This window comes from Tasmannia lanceolata, unplaced genomic scaffold (genome assembly GCF_043159265.1).
Source record: "Tasmannia lanceolata isolate RefF3 unplaced genomic scaffold, GAP_Taslan_0.1 ptg000029l, whole genome shotgun sequence".
Classification (NCBI taxonomy): domain Eukaryota; kingdom Viridiplantae; phylum Streptophyta; class Magnoliopsida; order Canellales; family Winteraceae; genus Tasmannia; species Tasmannia lanceolata.
The window spans coordinates 2,778,387-2,801,000 of NW_027518706.1; the positions used below are offsets into that span (position 1 = coordinate 2,778,387).

At 37.8% G+C, this 22,614-nt stretch overlaps 2 protein-coding genes across 5 annotated transcripts in view; one reads left to right on the forward strand and one right to left on the reverse strand.

The window, feature by feature from the left end:
• Positions 1-17,675, reverse strand: part of LOC143859062 (phosphoribosylaminoimidazole carboxylase, putative / AIR carboxylase) — a 32,344-nt gene extending 14,669 nt beyond the window's left edge. The window contains exons 1-6 of one of the 4 annotated variants that reach the window (XM_077369737.1): positions 17,551-17,675; positions 14,617-14,832; positions 14,415-14,526; positions 13,289-13,351; positions 13,067-13,205; positions 7,582-7,637 (exon numbers count right to left, since the gene is read on the reverse strand). In XM_077369737.1, the coding sequence (XP_077225852.1) occupies positions 7,582-7,637; positions 13,067-13,205; positions 13,289-13,351; positions 14,415-14,526; positions 14,617-14,832; positions 17,551-17,660 (696 nt within the window). In that variant the 5' untranslated portion in view covers positions 17,661-17,675. Of the gene's footprint in view, positions 1-7,581; positions 7,638-13,066; positions 13,206-13,288; positions 13,352-14,414; positions 14,531-14,616; positions 14,833-15,026; positions 15,431-17,550 lie in introns of those variants that run through there. The other 3 variants (XM_077369736.1, XM_077369738.1, XM_077369739.1) reach the window with 3 other exon arrangements.
• A 337-nt stretch (positions 17,676-18,012) lies between these two features.
• On the forward strand, positions 18,013-21,861 carry LOC143859423 (zinc finger BED domain-containing protein RICESLEEPER 2-like). Its single transcript, XM_077370136.1, has 6 exons — positions 18,013-18,159; positions 18,596-18,618; positions 19,210-19,340; positions 19,464-21,401; positions 21,498-21,566; positions 21,800-21,861. Exons 1-6 carry the CDS (start codon positions 18,013-18,015, stop codon positions 21,859-21,861), a joined length of 2,370 nt encoding a protein of 789 aa, XP_077226251.1.
• The last annotated feature ends 753 nt before the right edge of the window (positions 21,862-22,614 follow it).

Below are 22,614 nucleotides of genomic sequence, written 5' to 3' on the forward strand. Positions count from 1 at the left end.
AGCACTTTGCAAAAAATTCACCCCAGTGTTCCCAAGAGCCCACACAATACCAAAGCTTCTAAAAAAGTTGGCAAAAATCAAGTGGACTGACTTGCAATGTAGAAAGAGATGATAGGATGTTTCCTCCTACTCCCAAATCCCAACAAAGGATACGTCTACTTGCCAGTCCATAACATTTACTCTTCAATCATCATGTGTTGAGCTTCCCCTTACCGACAGTCCTTCAATTGGTATAAGGGCTGCAAAGTCTAAATGAACCAAAAATAACCTAGACAAACAAGAGCGCAAATTCTCCTATTGAGCACAAAAAAGGATATGCAAATAATATGTAACAAACTAGCAAGGATCAAGTAATTATCTACTCTCTTGTTTAAGATTTCTCCTAAGGTTAAATCCCACACAATCCTACGTCGTCTCCCTAGCACTCCCTACTACTCAAGCTTGTATGGTCTACTAAGAAAAAACCCTTAAAAGTTCAAAGTATTGCATGATTTATACACTGCACAGAAAGCTCAAATCAAAACAACCCAAAATTGCGGAGAGGCCTAGTCCATAAACCAATGATAGTAGTCAAAAACAACTCAGCCGAGGTAACTGCAAATTGACTAATGTTGCATATCATTAATTCCATTTCAGTAGGTTACAGTTATAAGGTGTAGACCAACCGAATTCAACCAATCTAGCCAAGGAATAAAAATTTGAGAACAAGAACTTGATCATTTAGGATGGTCTTTTTTTTTAACAGCGACATTTAATGTTGTGAATGGCCTTGATTCCTAAGAATTTTGACTCTTTAAATAAAATAATAAAATAGAGATCTGATAGGTAAATTGAAGTTGATTATCACTTTGTGGGAGACAAAGTGCTTGCAAAGAAAATCCTACATAGTTTGTGAAGTCTAAGGACCAAGTACCAGATTTGGTCATTAAAGCCTGGAAGAAATAGGTTTATAGAATAGAATAGGCAAATTGGGAATGATTTACATCTATATGCACCAGCTTGAGGTGGAGGCTTCTGGGGTTACAACTTCAACTCAACTCAACTCAACTCAACTAAGCCTTTGTCCCAAACTCTAGGGTTACAACTTATAACACTAAAAATTATGACGCTGCATAAATGTAATTAAAATATAATTATATGAATAATATAATGACATGAAGTAGAAAATAGATTTTCTAGCATGCAGTTAGTATAAAAAAAGGCTGGCCTAGTGCATGAGGCTCCCGCCATTGCGGGGTCTGGGGAGGGCTAGATGTATGCCGCCTTACCCCCCGCTTTGAAGAGAGGGCAAGCCTTGGCGCAACAGTAAGGTTGCTCCATTGTGCCCTGGTGGTCACGGAACATGCAGTTAGCATATGCTATAAATTTAGAGAATAAAGATAAAGTAGTGGGAACGGAAATTAAAAGGAGAAAAATAGGAATGAAAGGAGAAGAGGAAGAAAAAGAATAAAGTAAACAAAAGCGCGAGCGGGGCTGTTGTGGGGGGGAGATGCTTGTGTATGTAAAACTTCAATTCCACGAAGTTCTCTTGTTCTTTTTATCTCAACTCACAAGAAATTACAAAAAAGCCATCAGTAGTAGACCCTAGCTTTATGATGGAAAATAAATCAATTTAAGTGACTTTAAGTCTTAAACCATACTTAAAACCCTTCGTATAGTGTGCCGTATCCAATTCTTCTCCACTCCCCCTCAAGCTGGAGCATAATGTTAAACATGTCTAGCTTGCCCAAAGTATCACGACGACGAGCTTGCCCAAAGTATCACTTTGGTGAAGATATCAAGTAGATTAGTGTTTTTTTAGTGGCAATGAATTTATTAAGCAAAAAATGACTAAGATGTTCAAGTAAAAAGCCAAACAAAAGAGAAAACTATGTAAGATAAAGGGGCAAATGATCAAAGAACTCCAAAGCTAGCTGAGAATTAGAACGAACAAATGAGACGCAACAGTCTTGGAAGCCACTTGGACCCTCACAAAATGACAATCGACCTCGATGTGGTTAGACCTCTCATAGGAGACTACTAGAAGCAATCTGAAGGGTTGACTGATTGTCACAATCAAGTTGCGTTAGAAAAAAAAAAAGTTAACTCTCATCTCTTTAGAAGTGAAGAAAGCCACAGTAACTCACTTGTAGAATGGGACATGGATCTATACTCCGCCTCTTATGATGAACACACAGTTATTAATTTCGTTTCGTTTTGGCCGGGAAACTGGAACAAATTACACCCAACTTTCGTTTCGTTCGGAATTTCGGTCCGTTTAGGCCGAAACACACCACATCATTTTAGTTTTTTTCTTCTCTTTTTCTTGTCTCTTCGTAGTTCTCTTTTCTTTTTCTTTCCTCTTCTTAGTATTTACATGTAAAGTCCATTTACCTATGATTTGGCAGACACTTTGAAATTATTGCCGACTCACGTGTCTTGCCGTGTCCGACACGACACACGTGTCGACACTCCTTTCGACACTTTTACTTGTATTACTGGAAGTGTTAGACTTAATGTGGGTGTGTAGACATGTTTTTGTACCCTGTCAACTGCGACATTCTGTTTTTTATTGAATATTGTGTTTACCTCATTTAGACAACTCGTATCCATGTCGAAACTAGACACATGAATCCATATCCACAAATAATGATTACATGTACTTTCTATTTTAGTTGTGTCCCCGTTTCTAAAGTTTAGGGGTTTGTCGTGTCTGTATCAACATGCGACACTCGTGTCCACAAATCATAGCCATTTACTTAAGATTTACATGCAAATAAAGGAATTCCCCCCCCCCCCCCCCGTTTGGATCTATTAAAAATAGTTTCAAGACCCAATTGTAAAAGGGTAAAAAGTTAACTTTCCAATTCTAGTACAAATTTCAAAAAATCTACCCGCGTCAAAATCATAACTTCCAAATGACGTGGTATTTTTCCACTTTTAAAAATTCATAAATTCTATCATGTCCAAACATTATTAAATCCCAAAAGTATAGTGAAAAAAATCTCATAATTTGGTCTCTAAATTTTTTTTCAACTAGTCAGCCACTAGTCAATCAGTTAATCTCTTTCTGAAATAGATCTCCCTTCACGGAGACTCTATCATGATCTAACAGGCATCTCACCTGATAGTGATTTTCCTTTAAGTATATGTTTGATTTTTACAACCTTGATGTTAGGATGGATTGGGTTGCAGTACTATGAGTCCCCACATACTAGGTAACGAATAGAAATATGATGGATGTAAGATATGACTTTGCACAATATGAATAACAAAAAAAGTTTATAGTTAGTGGAGAAGTAGAGAATGTAATAGCGTGCCATATCGTGTACCCGCATAATTAGTAAAACAACCATCTTGTATATCAAATAGCATGTAGCTAAATATTTGTAGCACACAACACTCTAAACATCATGGGTGCAACATGCCACTCCTGCTCTATAATATAAAGAGCGTGCAAGCTTTCACTTTGTGTTTTCACCCCAAATCCGTTTCATGTGCCACTTTAGTCATTTCCTTTTTTGTTGAGACGGCAATAAAAAGATATATTAAAGAAAGAACCAAGATGGTCCTCAAAGATTACAAACTAAAATTAATGGCAACAAAATCAAGGCGGAAGATGATCAAACCACTCTAAACCCAACCTAAACACTCCCCCCTAGCAAGAGAATATGCATCTATATTAGCAGTCCTCCTTACAAACTGGAAAACAATTGAAGAACCAAGAACAAGATCAGAAATCTCTTTAAAAAAAGATAAGAATCTCCACGGGGGGACCGCCGCACCCAGAAGCCAGCTAATGACGTTTGATGAATCTCCTTCCACTATAACCTTATCAAAGAGAGCACTATCAATATTCTTAAAACCATAGAAAGCCGCCCTCACCTCAGCCTCATTTGAATCAGCAACTCCAATGGGACTCGAGAAAGCCCACAAAACATCACCTTTAGAATCTCTACATAAGCCCCCAATCCCTGCATCACCAGGGTTGCCTAAGGATGAACCATCAAAGTTCATCTTAAAAAACCCTTCTGGAGGGGCTGTCCAAGCTTGATTGATTTTGACTTTGCTAGCTCCTTCATTGCAAATAATCAGCCAACCTTCCCAAAGATCAAAAGCAGAGACAAAACGAAACAAGGGCAGGCTTTTAGCCCACGAAATAACCGCAGCAATAATTTGATGTATAGCCAAAAAGAAGATTTCGACTTTCCATAAAAAACTCTTGAGTTTCTTTCTTTCCAAATTGTCAACCAGGTGGCCAAAAGACACATCTCCCACATAACTTTACCCTTCTTTTTCCAAGGACACCACTCCCAACTTTTAATAAAATTTGAAATAGAATTAGGGAACACCCAGCTCACACCAAAGCGAGCGAGAATAAAGCCCCATATCTCTCTAGCTACATTACAGTGTATGAACAAATGCTCAATTGACTCACCATCTGAAACACACGAAGGGCAATGGTCCACCAGCCACATCCCCCTCTTTCTCAGAAACTCTATTGTCTGGATGCGCCCGCAATAAACCGCCCACCTAAAGAAAGACACCCTTGGCGGGTAATAGAACTTCCACATTCTCGAAGATAACGGTGCCTCCTCAGAAGACACTAAACGGTGATAGAAAGATTTTACTGAAAAGAAGCCTGATGAACACCAAACCCACAAACGGCTATCCTCCCCACTACTCTTAATATAGCAACCTTCGATCAGAGCCAACAATTGTTGAACCGAATCCAGCTCTCGATAAAAAAAGGCCCTTCTAAACTTAGGGTTCCAAACCACAGCCGAATTAACCCTATCAAAACACTCTTTCACCCAAGCCTCCTTTTGAGAAGAAGCCACAAACAAGTCAGGGAAGAGCACCTTAAGAGGAACAGCCGAACACCAGGGATCTAACCAAAAGCGAACTCTATCACCCACATAAACTTTAAAACGAATGCCTTTGCTAAAAGAATGATCCACTTTCAAGATATCTCTCCAAATTGTCACACCTTCAAACTTATACTCATCAGCAGAACACCAATTCCCTTCCCTGAACCCATACTTACTTCCAATCACTTTCACCCACAACGCCGATTGTTCCAACCCAAACCTCCAAAGCCATTTTCCCAGAAGAGCAGTATTGAAACCCTTAATTCTCCTTATACCCAAGCCACCATTTTTTATCAGAAAGCAAACAGAACTCCACTTTACTAAAGGAATCCCTCCAGCCGAACCGGAGTCCCCCCATAAAAACCTTCTTTGAATTTGTTCTATTCTCAAGACCACACTCGCTGGGCACTTAAATAAAGACAGAAAGTAAATCGGAATATTAGATAAAACAGCCTTGATCAGAACAAGCCTACCTCCTTTGGACACCAAATTTCGTTTCCAAGAATCCAACCTCCTCTCAATTCTATGAACAATGGGATTCCACAGCAGTTTATTCGGTCTTCCTACTCCCAAAGGAAGGCCGACATACGAAGCAGGCAATGATTCCAAGGCACACCCCAGAATACTCGCAAAGGTAGATGCTTCTGAGGAAGAAATATTAATCGCATATAATCTAGATTTCAAAAAATTAGGTCTTTGCCCTGAGACCATCTCATAGCATCTCAACACCACTTCAAGATTCTAAATCTGAGAAGCTACCGGAGCACAGAAAAGAAGAGTATCATCAGCGAACTGAAGGAGCGAGACCTCCACTTTAGTCATTTCCTGACAAGCCCTGAATCATCTAATCCCAGCAGTAACTCCAACACCCCACCATCCTCAAGACCAAGGTTCTAAAGTTCGGTTTTGGTCGTCATGGAAAATAAAACGTTTCGGTTTCGGTTGGAAATTTCAATGGAAATCCTATAAAATCACATAAACATATGGAAACAAATGCAAATAATAGAATTTAAAGATGAAACTTCAAGAAATGCTAGAATAAGCACAAATACACACTTAGAAACCATCACATAAGCAAGACAACCATCCATAAAGGTTTAAAATCATCAAACCACATGTCTAATAATTTAGGGAGCTGATATATTCACCCCTTTTCGTTACTAGGGACACCCATTGTCCCTTCAAAACTGGCTAAGAAGTTGTTTTTGAAAATTACGAAAATACCCTCATCTCCTATGTCTCATTTTTGCCCAAATCAAAACATTTATCTGCATTTGTGGCCCAAAATCCACTCCAAGGTGAAGTACAGATCTCTCTCTCTCTCTCTCTCTCTCTCTCTCTCTCTCTCTCTCTCTCTCTCTCTCTCTCTCCATTTTCCACTCATTTCAGCCATGTTTTGGGCGATGTTGCCGACTTGCCGCCGGCTGAGTCACCCATTTTTGCTCCAAATGACAACAAGTTTCATGATCAGTGGTTTCTGCTGGAAAGCAATCTTTCAGTATTTTGAAACACAAAGAGTTGCAAAAAATCAGAAGGGAAAAGAGGGCTAGAAATCAAGCACATCCATTATCCATGACAAAAACCCTAGTGCAGACCAATTTTTCACATGAAAAAACCCTAAAAAATTCGATGTGGATACAAGAGAGATGAAGCAGATAACCAGAAATTCGACGAGTTATAAATCCAACGCCTGAGAAGTTGTGGTAGGTCTGAGAAAGAGATAAATCCAAGTAAGGCAGAGAACGACAAATGCTTCAGATGGAAGTGGATTTTGGGAAGAGAGGATATTTTTGTAAGTGAGAAAAATGAGAGAGGTAGAAGGGAGTATATTTTCGTAATTTAAAAAAACCCCATTTAGTGCTCACTGACTACCTGCTTTTGCGGTATCAAAAGTCAAAAGCGGGTATCCCTAGTAATAAAAAGGGACGAATATATCAGTTCCCATAATTTTGTGCATACCATATTTCCCATGTAATTCATATAAATATTTATAGATAATACATGCACCGCATTGTTTTCTTGAATGATTAATACATGCACCAAATTTCGCATGCAAATCATATAAATATAATTATGTAATACATACTGATATATGATATAGTATACCACTATTACACTAACGATTTTAGTTTTATGCATTCCGGTTGTTTCGGTTTCAGTTTTGGTGGGGGGCGGAAACAGAAACATTTCAGTCATTTCATGTCGGTTTCAGTGGAAATTTAAAATCATGCTCAACACAAGATGTTCAACTTTTATAACCCTCCAAAGCTCAGGCGGTTCCTCCCCAAATTTCAAGACATTTACCCAGGCAACATCTGCATTCAAATAATTACAAGAGAACACCTCATAACCATGGTTTTAAATTACGGTTTCGGTACTATTTTCGGACCCCATCGAAATCGAAATTTCGGTTCGAAATCCGATGAAATCAAAAAAGCCATTTCTATCCCGCCTGAAATTGCGGCCAAAATTACCGAAATTCTCGAAATTTCGGCAAAATAAAGTACAGTTTCGGGTAGCTGTTTCGGTGTCGGTCCCGACCGAAACCCGAAATTTCGGTCTGAAGTTTCAGATTTCGGTCGAAATTTAAAACCATGCTCATAACGACAGTAATTGACTTGGGATGTTTAACGGATAATCTAGAGTGTATTACTTATCAAAAACTCTACATTGTATAATAAAGATCTGAAAAGATATAATCATGAAATCGAATTCATGCCATAGGACCAACCTTCACAAATGGGGCCCACTTCTCAACATATAAGCCTCTATCATATCCTCCAAGTGCTGCAATAGAAGATAAAGTCGACAATCAAGGGGGCATATACAGCTTCAGTTAAATCCCATGAGGTAATCAACATGCTGGGTACTTGTCTTAATAACCAGAGTTGCAACAAGGAACATAACAAACAAGGTTTAACATTTATAAACTCACTTGTTCAAATAAAATAACATCTGGAAATCAAAAAATAAGTTGATAACTGCTTAGAAAGGCATTGAACAAACTTGAATAATAATTGGAAATATCTAAAACCATTAGACAGCTATTTGAATTGATGATGATCACAATAAAACTAAAGTTTTACAAACAATCATTCACAGCAGTGAAAGCAATAGATGAATACTCCATTCTCATGAACATCTAATCCATAAAAAAAAATAACCAAAAAGAACATTAAGTACCAATATTCATACAAAACTTGAGTAACAGAAGCTACCTAACTTTAAAGAATTATACCTTTTTGGAAGAAACTGCTAAGAAAGACTATCTAGGAGTAAATCTGCTCTCTACCCGAAATCTATCTAGGAGCTAATCTTCAATCTACACCATAGTGCCTACAGCACCCTCTATGAAGTCTTTTTTTGGGGGGGAGGTAAGTTGGGAATTAACCTCTGACCTCTGGGTTGAAGAACAAAGCCTTGACCATTGAGCTAGAGGCTCGACCCACACTCTATGAAGTTGCACCTCCATGAAGTATTTTTTTCGTATTGGTTTACCAAAAGCTCCCCAAGAAGATTGGAACATGGAAACTCACTTCCAAAGCTAAGTTTCTCGCTTCCAAAATTCAATGGCAGTACACTCTTAGCACGCTTTGTCTTAATTAAGTGTGTATTTCCCTTTGGTGATTTCTTCTAAGGGATTTGTGTGTGTGTGTGTGTGTGTGTGTGTGTGTGTGAGTGAGTGTTGTGTTGGGGAGGGTGGGGGTGGGGGTGACAAAGGAAGGTTATTTAAAATTAGAACATTTATTTTAAGTTTCAAACAAAACTTGTGAGCTCATCTTAAGTTTCAAATAATATTATATTGCATTTTTCCCCAAAAAAGTACTGAAACTCCTAGAAAATCAACTCTCGTCTTGTGCGCTTCATTGCTAAGGGTGACCCTTTTTGGCTGGCAAATCATTCATCTTCGATACGAGTTCTTGCTCCTGGCAACAAGGAAATGAGATCAATAGGCCTATGTGGTTGGATGCCAATGACTACTTCAAAAGGACTTCTGATATGTTGACTGAACTATTGTAAGTGAATTCAACCATGCGCAATATCTAGTCCCACTTAGCCACGTGATTACCAACCAAGCATCTGACCAAGCCTCCCAAGCTTCTATTAAAAACCTTCGTCCGGTCATCCATTTGCGGATGAAAAGCATAAGAGAACCATAGTTTTGTATCAAGAAGTTTCCACAAGTTACTCCATAAATAGCTGGTGAACTTTACATTTCTATCAAACACAATTGTCTATGGTAGACCGTAGACCATGAAGTTGCACCACTTCCTTAAAGATGTTGGCAATATGCATTTCATATGTCGTTTTTGTTGCATGATATACAAGGTGCCATCTTTGATAATCGATCTAGCACCACGAACATAGAGTCATGTCCTCTAATAGTCTTTGGCAAGCCAAGGACATAATCCATACTAAGATCTTGCCAAGGCTCATGCGGAATAGGTAGAGGCATGTATAGGCTTGTGTTATTTTTTTATTTTTTGTATAGGCATGCATAGGCTTGTGTTGTAATTCCTTCCTTCAGTTAATTGGCATATGAGATATTGTTGGGTGATCCTCGCTACATTCTTCAGGCTAGGTCAATAGAATATATCTTACACCATAAATAAGGTCTTGTCACGCAAAGTGTCCTTAGGCACTTCCAGCATGCAGCTCCCAAATCAATTGATCTCTAAGTGAAGTGTCCGGTAGGCATAGATAAGTATCCTTAAAGAGATACCAATCATGGAGAGCAAAGCTCTAGGTATTGTCTCGTTTTTCCTGCAAAAATGTCAGCATGTAAAGCACCAAAATCTTTGCAGGTAGGATACTCTTTCTTCAGTAGGTCCAAACCAATCGCAAGGGCAAACATGGAGCGTAATACATACACCAAAAGGCTTAACGCATCAATTGCTTTATTCTCTCCGCCCGCTCGATGTTTGATCAAGAATGCCCAATCTTGTAGAAACTCCACCCTGTAACCCACTTGCTATGGTGATGGCTAACCTTCTTCTAAGAGTTCTATTAGAGTGCTTGATGATCAGAGTACATGACGAACTCCTTAGAAGTAAGGTAGTGTCTCCAATTGTGAAGTGTCTGGACCACCACGTACAACTCTTTATAATATGCGGAGAACTACTTCTTTGCTTCATTGAGCTTCTCGCTGTGATAGGCAATGAGATGACCATCTTGCATAAGTACCCCATCAATACCAACTTGAGAAGCATTGCAACTGACTTCAAAGACTTTAGAGAAGTTTGTTAACTGGAGAACAAAGTCTCTGTCATCTTTTGTTTGATAGCTTCAAAGGCCATAGTGAGTGCCTTTGACCACATGAATTGTCCCTTCATCCTAGCATCGGTGATAGGTGGCATGATCTCACTGAAGTTTCCATTAACCCTCCTGTAAACAGTGATTAAACCATGGAAGCTACGGACTTCATGCAGGTTAGTAGGAACATGTTATTCTAATATAGCTTTCACCTTTTCAGGATCAGCCTTCAAACCCTCAGATGTTATAGCAAAACCAAGAAAAATACAATGGAAGTCATGAAAGAGGAATTCTTCATGTTCATATAGAGTTTCTCTTTTCAAAGAACTCTCAACAATTATTGAAGATGAAAGATGTGATCTTCCTTACATGTACTATAAAAAAAATGTCATCAAAATAAATAATCAAAAACTTCCTCTTATAAGGCTTGAATGCCTGGGTCATCACCCTCGTGAATGTACTCGGAGCACTAGAGAGATCGAATGGCATGACCAGCCACTCATACAGTCCATCTTTGGTTTTGAACGTCAACTTCCATTCGTCACCCGATCTGACATGGATTCAGTGGAAACTGTTTCGAAGATGTTTGGAGAATATGGAAGAACCCACCATCATATCGAGCATATTGTCCCATCATGGGATCAGGAAGCAGTAATTGTAATCTCGTTGATGGCTCTGCTATCGACGCACATCCTCCAACTCCCATCTTTCTTAGGAGTAAGCAAGGATGAAACGACACGAGGACTCAAGCTTTTGCGAATAAAGCCCTTCGAAGCAATTCATCTATCTGTAGCTTTTAAGTCTGCAAGCGTTGTGTGATTGATGAACTAAGAAGTAGTTTTGGCAATGTTGACCCCGACACAAGGTCTATAGCATGGGAGGTAACTCATCTGGGAGTTCCTCTGGGCCTACATCTGAGAACTCGGGCAGTAGCTCTCTCACTTGATGAGGTACTTCTTGACGTGGTTCAGTAGTTGGCATTGTTACTTCTTTCATCACCCGTGCATAGATGACTCCCGATTCTTTACTTTCAACCTTGAATTGCTTCTTAGTGAGCAAGTTCAAGGCCTTCTTTGTTGGCGCATAAGCTTTAAGCTTGTCTTTGCTATGGCTCTTAAGGACTTCAGTTCAAAACAATTCGTTTTCCGTTGAACATAAAGTGATAGGTATTAGCTTTCTTACAATGATAAACATTTTAGTCATACATCCAAGGACGTCCACGAAGAAAATGTGTAACAACAACATGGGTATTACATCATACCAGATAGAAACCTTATAACTACCATAGGAGATGGTAACTAAAGTGTGCCGAGTTACTGGAAGAGTCGTCTTGTGCACCCAAGCAATCTTGTATGGACGTGAATGCGGTTGAACGGCCAACCGCAGTTGATCTACCATAGCTTGTGAGACTACTTTCATGCCGATACCTCCATCAATGATGAGTTTGCATAATTAATTGATCTTCATTCTTCACTAGTGTGAAAGATGGCAGTGAGAAGCCAATCTCCCTTGGCCACCTACTTTGGTGCGGTTAATATTCGCCCCACCATTCCAGCAAATGTGGTATTTGCCTCATCCATGGGCTAACCATCATCGTCGTTGAATTCGCCTACCTCCTGAGTAGGACCTTCCTCTATTGCGGATGGTGAATTCGCCTACCTCCTGATTAGGACCTTCCTCTATTGTGGCATCAAACTCTTCTTCAAAGCTTACATGCGATTACTTTAAAAGGTGTTGAAAGGCATAATGAACCTTTCCTCCGTATTTAAAGCAACTACTGTCATTGTTGCTCTTCTTGGCTGCTTGATTCAATGGTAACTTCCCAGGAGGCTGCCCAGCTGGTGCTGATTCTAGACCCACTATGCTTTGGATAGTCGTCATTGTTGAATAATGGGCTAGGAGCTCTCCACGTATCTAATGCTGTCCTAGGTATAGCATCTCCTTCTTGAGTGTTAACTTCCTCATGTTATCCTTAATTTTCAAGGCACCCTAGAAGGCATCATCCAGATATTAAATACACATCGTAGTTAACTCCTTGCGAATCTAAGATCTTAGCCCAATCTTAAAGCAAGAAAGGATTTGACTTGGATTTATAGAAGTTTTGCACCGAACAGACAGCTCATCAAACTTGTGCATATACTTAGTGACAGAGAAGTTACCTCTCAGAACTTTCCCATTTGATCTTAGAGTTCATCATGGAATTCAGATGGTAAGTACTTGCCTTTAAGCACCTTCTTCTCCTCCCCTAGGTTTTAAATTTTGATTTTGATTTCAGTTTTGGTCGCCACAGACAGAAATGTTTCGATTTCATTTGGAGATTTCGATGTGAATCCTGAAAAATCATGGAAAATGTATTGAAACATCTGCAAATGATAGAGAATTTTCAGATGAAACTTGAGAAAATGTTAGAAAAGGCACAAATACGCACTTAGAAATCATCACATATACAAGGCAACCATCCATAATGGCTTAACAACATCAAATACGTAGTGGCATGCATTGTCGCGAATGTCTGATAATTTACTACATACCACATTTCACATGTAATTCATATAAATATCTATACATAATGCATACACAACATTTCGCATGCAATTCATATACATATAATTATGTTACACAAACTGACATAGTAGACCACAAATACACTTAGGGTTTTGGTTTTAGTATGTGTTCCAGTTTCAGTATGCATTTCGGTCAGGATAGAAACGGAAACATTTTGTCTGCTTCGTGTCAGTTTCGATAGAAATTTAAAACTATGCTCCTCCCAAAGGGTAATTAGTGTTTGACCCAATGTATGTTGCTTGCTTTCCAGGTTCATGGCAAATCTGATTCTTAGTACTTGTTCATATCAAATATGGAGATGAGATAGAGTTAATGATGCTTGTAGCTTTGATGCATGAAACTAACACAATAAAAGATAATAGCTATACACTAGTCTAAGTGTATTATGATAATATTACCAGAAACAGCAGAAGAAATGTCCTGTTTGTTATGAGCAACAGCATTTCCACGTCCATCATAAGCCAGCCTTCTACTTTTAATCATAAGGGGATAACCGAACATGTTCCCTGCTTTCGTTGCACTCTCAAGGTCATTAATCTACATCGACCGCCACACTTGAAAAATCAAAAACCTTTTTTTTTTTTAAGAAATAATAAGCAAAAGGATCACTCGTAGCAAACCTGCATGAAATCAGGAATCGGAATGGCATGCCGAGAAAAATGAACCTTCTGAAGGTATTTGTCCTGACAAAAAAAGAGTAAACTGTCTCAATTAATAATAGAATAAAACAACGGAGCAAATCAATATTGTGAAGAAGACTAACAAGTTTAAATTACCACTGTCAAGATAAGAGAAAGATAATACCATACACAATGCATATTCAAAGTCGGAGAGAGTGAAGAGAAGACTAGTTGTAAGGAATATGACACACTCCAGACATGTAATACAAAAACAGGGTATCTGATGCTTGGTACTATTAAGAGGCAACTTGAGACTATTTGCCCCCTTTCCCCCCAACACACACACTCAATTAGATCCAATTTTAACATTCTTGATTCAAATCATGGGCTCTCTCTACTGGATGCGGATCTCATACATGGATGTACACCTGTGGTTAAAATCATCAGCCTGCCACTGGTACAAGGCTTTATTGCTCTCCTTTTTATAATATGCAGGTGGAACTTTTCCATCCGAGAGGAAATTCCAGAAAAAAAAAGGTTCTGATACTACTATGTATTTACAATAAAAAGTTATTACACATGCACATACCTTATCTAACTAATATATTCTAAGTTCTAACATCTAACATCTACATGCATACATATCATTACATAAAGGGATTTGCTAGCATCCATCGCAGAAGGCATTTCACGGATGGCCTGTTGCATGTGCACAATACTAGTATATATGGAAGCACACCTATGAAGTACAGACATTATGAAAAGATGCCCTGCACAACTTAACACCTAACAAAAGCAACACAAGCTTGTATCTATAATTGTATTCACTGCAACACTTGTATTTCTATGATCATTCAAAAAAATATATACTTGTATTTCTATGCTCCGAAAGGATTTATTTTCAAAAGTTCTACTTTAGGACCGTATAAATATTGCCCAGGATTGCAACTGAAAGAAGACATAGATGCATCAGCTTTTGTTACAATCGGAGTGGAATTTCAAATAACTCTTCCCCAGTCTCTCATATTATGAGATTCAATGAACAGTATTCAAACTAAATATTCCATTCATCAATATTAACACGAGTAAACTAGCAAGCCCATACATAACTATGAACTATACTTACTTGGATTATCCGAATGGTAGAAGCTTTTGGCTGGCAATCTACTCCTTGTTGCTCAAGTTTCTCTAGAGTGGCAACGTCAACATGTTCAATTTCGACAGTCAACACTCCGCATCTAACTAACAACCAAAAAAATCAGTTCTCAAAAAAGTACAATTCATTCAAACATATAAAAATTTAAAGTACTAAATTCCAATACTCAGACCTCTTTGCAAATTCCTGGACCGTCTCACTATCATCAAAGCTTCCAACCATATGGTGATAAGAAAGAGCACTCGCCGGGCAATTCTCAAGTGGGTCCAAAACCTTTACTTTGATGGCCATTTGCGAAGCCACCTGACATAGCATTCGACCAAGTTGGCCTCCTCCCAACACACCCACTATCTTATCAGCTTCGCCAAGAACCGAACAACCATCCTTTCTAAATGTAAATAATAAAAATCCATAAATTTACATTTTATTTATAGACAATCAAGCATATACAATTCTCATTCGAGAAACAAATCTACACAAGGCAAAAACCCACCAATTCATAGAATAATAATAATTCGCACAAAACAAAAACCTAAGTTTATCAGTTTATTTTTATTTTTTTTAAGGAGATGAAATCAGTACCTGATTTTAGCACACTCAGATTGGTTAGAATGCGAAGAAGAACATGAAATCTGATTCTTCTGCGGGAAAAAAGATGATTTGTCGGATTTTCCAAGTCTGATGAGTGACATAGGAAGCCCTGATTCTTTCATTTGTCTAACCCTAACCCTAGATAGAAATAGTGTGGGTGGTTCTGAAGGCAAGGTGTTTTCTCTCTGGTGAACAAAGCTCGATATACAACGGAGAAGCATCATATACTTCGAAACTCAACTATTCGTAAATCTTTTACCAGCGAGAGAGAGAGAGAGATGGATTTCCCTTGATAAGAGAGGGTTTTGCAGAGAATGGGAACCGATAAGAGGGAGAAATATCAGCGAGGGAAAGAGGAGATTTTTTTTGTTCGCTTCTCTCCTGTTTTTTAGGGTTTTGGACACTTAGAACATCAAACATTATTAACGACCTATGGTAAATTCGCACCCCACGTAGGATTATTCGCACCACTGTAAAATGAATTGAATTATCATTCTATAGAGGGTGCGAATTATCTTACTGGGGGTGCGAATTTATCATTGATAGTTAATTATTATGGGTGTCTTGGGGAAGAAAAGGGGGTTTTAAATTTCAACCGAAATTCGAAATTTCGGATTTCGGTCCGGACCGAAACGAAATGGCAGTATGGCACCAAAACTGAAATTCCAGAAATGTACGAAATTTCAGGAATTTCGGCTAAATAATTGATAAAAAAAATTATAATAATAATAATAACAAACAATATTATGTTTTGCACAAAACAAAAACCTAAGTTTATCAGTTAATTTTTTTTTTTTTCAGAAGATGAAATCAGGACCTGATTTTAGCACACTCAGATTGGTTAGAATGCGAAGAAGAACATGAAATCTGGTTCTTCTGCGGGAAAAAAGATGATTTGTCGGATTTTACACCTCTGATGAGTGACATAGGAAGCCCTGATTTGTTCACTTGTCTAACCCTACCCCTAGATAGAAATAGTGTGGGTGGTTCTGAAGGCAAGGTGTTTTCTCTCTGGTGAACAAAGCTCCTACTGGATATACAACAGAGAAGCATCATATACTTCGAAACTCAACTATTCGTAAATCTTTTACCAACGAGAGAGAGAGAGAGAGAGATGGATTTCCCTTGATAAGACAGGGTTTTGCAGAGAATGGGAACGCAAAAGAGGGAGAAATATCAGGGAGGGAAAGATGATAGATTTATTTTTTTTCACTTCTCTCTCCTTTTTTGTAAGGTTTTGGACACTTTGACAGAACATCAAACATAATAATTAACGAGCAATGGTAAATTCGCACCCCACGTAGGATAATTCGCACCACTGTAACATGAATTGAATTATCCTTCTTTAGAGGGTGCGAATTAACTTACAGGGGGTGCGAATTTATCATTGATAGTTAATTATTATGGGGTGTCTTGGGGAAGAAAAGGGGGTTTTAAATTTCGACCGAAATTCGAAATTTCTGATTTCGGTCGGGACGGAAACGAAATGGCAGTATGGCACCTAAACTGAAATTCCAGAAATGTACGAAATTTCAGGAATTTCGACTAAATAATTGATAAAAAAATAATAATAATAATAATAACAAACAATATCATGTTTTGCACAAAACAAAAACCTAAGTTTATCAGTTAATTATTTTTTTTAGGAGATGAAATCAGGACCTGATTTTAGCACACTCAGATTGGTTAGAATGCGAAGAAGAACATGAAATCTGATTCTTCTACGGGAAAAAAGATGATTTGTCGGATTTTCCACCTCTGATGAGTGACATAGGAAGCCCTGATTCGTTCACTTGTCTAACCCTAACCCTAGATAGAAATAGTGTGGGTGGTTCTGAAGGCAAGGTGTTTTCTCTCTGGTGAACAAAGCTCCTACTGGATATACAACGGAGAAGCATCATATACTTCGAAACTCAACTATTCGTAAATCTTTTACAAGCGAGAGAGAGAGAGAGAGAGAGAGAGATGGATTTTCCTTGATAAGACAGGGTTTTGCAGAGAATGGGAACGCAAAAGAGGGAGAAATATCAGGGAGGGAAAGATGATAGATTTTTTTTTCTTCAATTCTCTCTCCTTTTTTGTAGGGTTTTGGACACTTGGACAGAACATTAAACATAATAATTAACGAGCGATGGTAAATTCGCACCCCACGTAGGATAATTCGGACCACTGTGACATGAATTGAATTATCCTTCTTTAGAGGGTGTGAATTATCTTACAGGGGGTGCGAATTTATCATTGATAGTTCATTATTGTGGGGTGTCTTGGGGAAGAAAAGGGGGTTTTAAATTTCGACCGAAATTCAAAATTTCGGATTTCGGTCAGGACCGAAACGAAATGGCAGTATGGCACCCAAACTGAAATTCTAGAAATGTACGAAATTTCAGGAATTTCGGCTAAATAATTGATAAAAAAAATTATAATAATAATAATAACAAACAATATCATGTTTTGCACAAAACAAAAACCTAAGTTTATCAGTTAATTTTTTTTTTTCAGGAGACGAAATCAGGACCTAATTTTAGCACACTCAGATTGGTTAGAATGCGAAGAAGAACATGAAATCTGATTCTTCTGCGGGAAAAAAGATGATTTGTCGGATTTTCCACCTCTAATGAGTGACATAGGAAGCCCTGATTCGTTCACTTGTCTAACCCTAACCCTAGATAGAAATAGTGTGGGTGGTTCTGAAGGCAAGGTGTTTTCTCTCTGGTGAACAAAGCTCCTACTGGATATACAACAGAGAAGCATCATATTAGGCCTGGCAAAATTGGCCGAACCGGGCCGAAACCGAACCGATAATTCGGTTTCGGTTTGGGTAAATCAAACCGATTCAAATTTCGGTTCGGTTTCGGTTTGAACCCTTGCCGAACCGAAACCGAACCGAAACACTAACCCTGTGTTCGAAACCACAGTTTTTTTCCACGGAAACTCTAATTTTTTCCGTGACTTTTCTCCCGTGACTTATATCGGAAACATGGAATGTGAGGAGAAAAAACACGCTGCTGTGAGGAGAAAAAACACGCTACTCCTCAAGCACGCTGCTGTGAGGAGAAAAAACAAGGGCAAAACTCCATCTTCAACCTCTCGCTTGGCCATCGTCTTCAACCTCATCGTCCAAACAGTTGGTACTCTCTCTCTATCTACAATTTCTATCTTTCTTGTCTTCCTTATCTATCTCTTTCTCATTTTTGTATTTTATTTTTGAGAAACCCTTGTGTGCTCATCTTCTCTAAACCTAAAATAGGTTTTCTAAACCTGAAATAGGTCTTGTGCTCATCTTCTCCAACCTGAAAATTTCGTGTGAAACCCTATTTCATGATTTTGAGAAACCCTATTTCGGGTTAATAAATTGGGGGTTTTGGTTGCTAGGGTTTCTAGAGATTTTTTGACTTTTTGTTTTTTGATTTTTTAACTCATAGAAGTATGATTCAAACTCTCTCTCTCTCTCTCTCTCTGTTGATTTTTTCTTTTTACAGAATTTTTGTTTTTTGATTTGTTTTTAATCTTTTTTGCCTTCTTTTGTGGTTTGATGTTCTATAAAACAATCACAAATGCAGGAAATATTCCCTCTTTTGCTAAGGTATCAACCCTCTCATTGACACCCCCATATATGTGTATGAAAAATGGAGATGTTTATCAAGTCTCATCTCCACCCACAGTATTCTGATACCTCGTTCTTGAAGATATGTAACCCAGTTAGGAGTGTTTTCACTTCTGCTTCATTTGAATTCATCCGGTCCCCAACTAATTTTTAAATACCTCTCCATAATAAGGAACTTTAAGGACTCACTGTTTGAGGAAGCATAATAACCTAAAGAAAACAAACATGAAGGGGTATGGACTCACTGATGTGAACCATGATGGCTTCATGAATATTGTTGGACATCACAACAACGGCCTATTACAGTTGATCCCAACTCATTGGATGATTCTAGACCTTTGATTATACATAATTTAAAAGGATATAGTAAAGATGTATTTAAGCTGTTGATGCAAAATGAAGCTCACCCCTGACCCAAATTTGATATGTTTTTTTTTAATTTTCAATATTTTTTTACAGATTTTGGTTTTTGAGGGTTTTGACTAATTCACAAGTATAGAACTGTAAATGAAGCTTCTTAGAGTATTATAAGTCTAATAATTTTTGCTCAACCTTTCCTTAACTTTGCAGGAAGATGAGTTCGCAAAGTCCTCCAATTGAGACTACTCAGGAAGTTGTTCGTAGCCCACGTCGTGCTCGCATCCCCCGCCCGGAAAAAGGAATCTATCTTATCAAGGATCTTCAAGCCAACCAGTGGCTAGGTATATAATCTCACTTTTTAGAACCTTATTATGTTGTTTTAGAAGTAGAATGACATAAGAGTTTTTAGATACATTTGAAGAATCTATTTATTTTCTTTTGTTACAGTCATTCTGATTCTGTAGAAATGAATGTGCCTATTAATGTTGATGAAGATGATATTCCAATATCTGATAAATGTGCCTATGATAATGCCTTGAATTTGAGATCAAAAGTGTGGATCGATTTTATGAACGAAAAAAAGGAAGATGGGTCTGAATGGGCTTATTGCAAACATTGCAATAAAAAATACGCAGGAAGTAGTAGAGTTGGAACTAGTAGTTTGAGTAACCATTTAAAGACGTGCTTTGCTTATAAACAGAGCAAGAGACAAAAGCTTGATGTGGGCCAACAGATTCTTAAAATGGGGGAGAAAATGATTGATGGGAGTGTTGATATTAGTTTTTTTGAGTTCAATCAACAAATAAGCCGTGATGATTTTACTCGGATGGTTATTTATCATGAATATCCCTTTTCTATTGCCGATCATGTTTTTTTTAGAGTTTTTCTCAGAAATCTTCAGCCGATGTTTAAGTTGATTACTCGGATGACTGTGAAAGCAGATTGTCTGAAAATGTATGAAATTGAAAAGAAGAACATTTATGAGGAACTTGAGAGCCTTCCTTGTAAAGTAAGTCTAACATCGGATATGTGGACTTCAAGAACCATGGAAGGTTACTTATGCTTAACGTGTCATTTCATTGATAATGATTGGAAGTTTCAAAAGAAAATTTTAAACTTCATAAATGTTGAAACTCCTCACACGGGTGAAGAGATCTCTAAGTCAATTACTGCTAGACTTTATGATTGGAACATTGATAATAAAGTCTTTAGTATCACCTTGGATAATTGTACTACTAATGATGTTGTCATTCGGGAGATGTTGAAAGTATTCCACTCAAAGAAATCTCTTATCTCGAATGGAGAGTTTCTTCATGTTAGGAGTTGTGCACATATCTTAAACCTCATTGTTCAAGATGGTTTAGGATATCTTCGTGAAAGCATCCACAATATTCGTGAAAGTATCAAGTTTGTTAAATCTTCACAAGCTAGATTGGAGAGGTTCAAAAAAATTGCAAATCAAGTTCGGTCTCATAAAAGCTCTTTTTTTTATGATGTGCCTACTAGATGGAATTCCACATACTTGATGCTTGTTAACACTCTTAAATTCAAGGAAGCTTTTAATCGTATGGCTGAATGTGATATGAAGTACACTTGTGCACCATCAGAATATGAATGGAATCTTGCAGAGATGATTGTTGGTTGTTTGAAATTATTTTATGATGTTACCGAAAGGATTTTTGGTTGTCGATATCCCACATCAAATCTCTATTTCAATGATATTTGTGATATATATCTTGCTTTGAAGAAATGGAATACTAGTGAAGTTAATTGCATTAGCAACATGGCCGCGTCAATGCTTGAAAAATTTGAGAAGTATTGGGGAATTACTAGCATTATATTGGGGATTGCTTCCATTTTAGATCCTCGATATAAAATGAAATCGATTCAATACTTCTTTCGAGAAATTTATTCATATGAAGAGGAAAGAAAGATGAATATTGAGAATGTGAAGAATGCATTATTTCGTTTTTATGATGCATACGTGGAAAAATATGATATACATGATATAATTCCACATGGGCATGTTTCCACATCGATTGCAACTTCCTCGACATCAAATTCCAACTTGGCAAAACTTGCTTTTTTTGTTATGGAAACTACCGAGGAGACACCACAAAAATCTGAATTAGAACTCTACTTGGACGAAAAAGTGCATCCTGGGGCAGGGATTGAAGATGGTACTTTTGATATATTGTCTTGGTGGAAATTAAATGGTCGAAAGTATCCAATGGTTGCTCAAATTGCTCGTGATGTTCTAGCCATTCCGATCTCTACTGTTGCTTCTGAGAGTGCATTTAGCACAGGAGGTCGAGTTCTTGATGAGTATAGGAGTAGCTTGAAACCAAGTACTGTAGAAGCTTTAATTTGTACTCATGATTGGTTGAAGGCTAAAGGAAATGGTAATGTTTTTTCTTTACTTAATAAGTTTTTTTTATGATTTATCTTTTTTTAACTATGTAAATTCTTTTGATATATTTATGCTTTATTTTTCATAGGGATCGCACATCTCGGGTCGATTGATGCATATTCAACTATTACCTCGGCTTCTATAATTGATAGTGAATGTGATAGTCATTTAATTGAATCATTGGATGATGAATCAACGATTGGATGATGGTAGGTAATTTTAAGCATTAGTAATGTTGCATCTTTTCAACATGGAATGTGTTATGGGTGGGATGGAAGAGTGTTTATTAGTAATAACTACTTGTTAGTGTTTATGTTCATACTTATGTTTGTTCGTCTTCTTTTCTTAAGTCATCTTATTGGTGTTGTTTCTGTTGTGCTGTTGTTCTAGATGCAATACATGCCGCCATTCTCACGGGGAAGGATGAGGAAATGGCTGGGGAAGACGTATGATTTTCTCGAAAAACAAAAGGAATCTATTTTATGTTTTCCATAATGTCCACCCCTCTTTTTTGTCTTTTTTATGGAAACAATATCTGTGGAGTTACTTATTTGATGTCTGCACCATTTACACCCTAAATTTGATATAGTGGGTAATGAGGATTTATTTGATGGCTGCACCATTTTGTATGCTGCTTGATGCCAGAGCGAATTGCGGTCTATGACTTGACTTGGGAAAAGAAATTCCTAAGTAGTGCTGTGATAATAGAGTGTATGTGTGCCATGCTACATAAATGTGGGTGGGTTGCATCTTTTCGGATTTCTGGATGTGTACAATGGTTCTTTTAGTTGTGGGGATGTCTGTAACCTTGTGAAGATTGGTGGAATCTTTCCTTGATATCATGGCAATATTTTTCAAGTAGTATATTCTATCGTTGTGTTTTGTTGGAGGCAGCTGAACAAATGGCAATATTTTTTTATGCTTGATTCATAACATGAGTGGGGCTTATCAATCATCATTTTACATCAGATGTTAAGGTGAGCACATCATTTTACAGCCATAGCATGGGAGGCCTCACATTTTACATCTCATGTTTTCTATATGGTAGGGCCCAATATAAACCCATGCGTATGATGGGGCCCATCATTTTATACCATCAGTGGGCTCACCATTTCCACCAAAACCCATGTTTTCATAAGGTGAATACCATCCATGCCAACCAAATCCATTAATAGGGTGGGCCCTCCATTTTCACCTCATGTTTT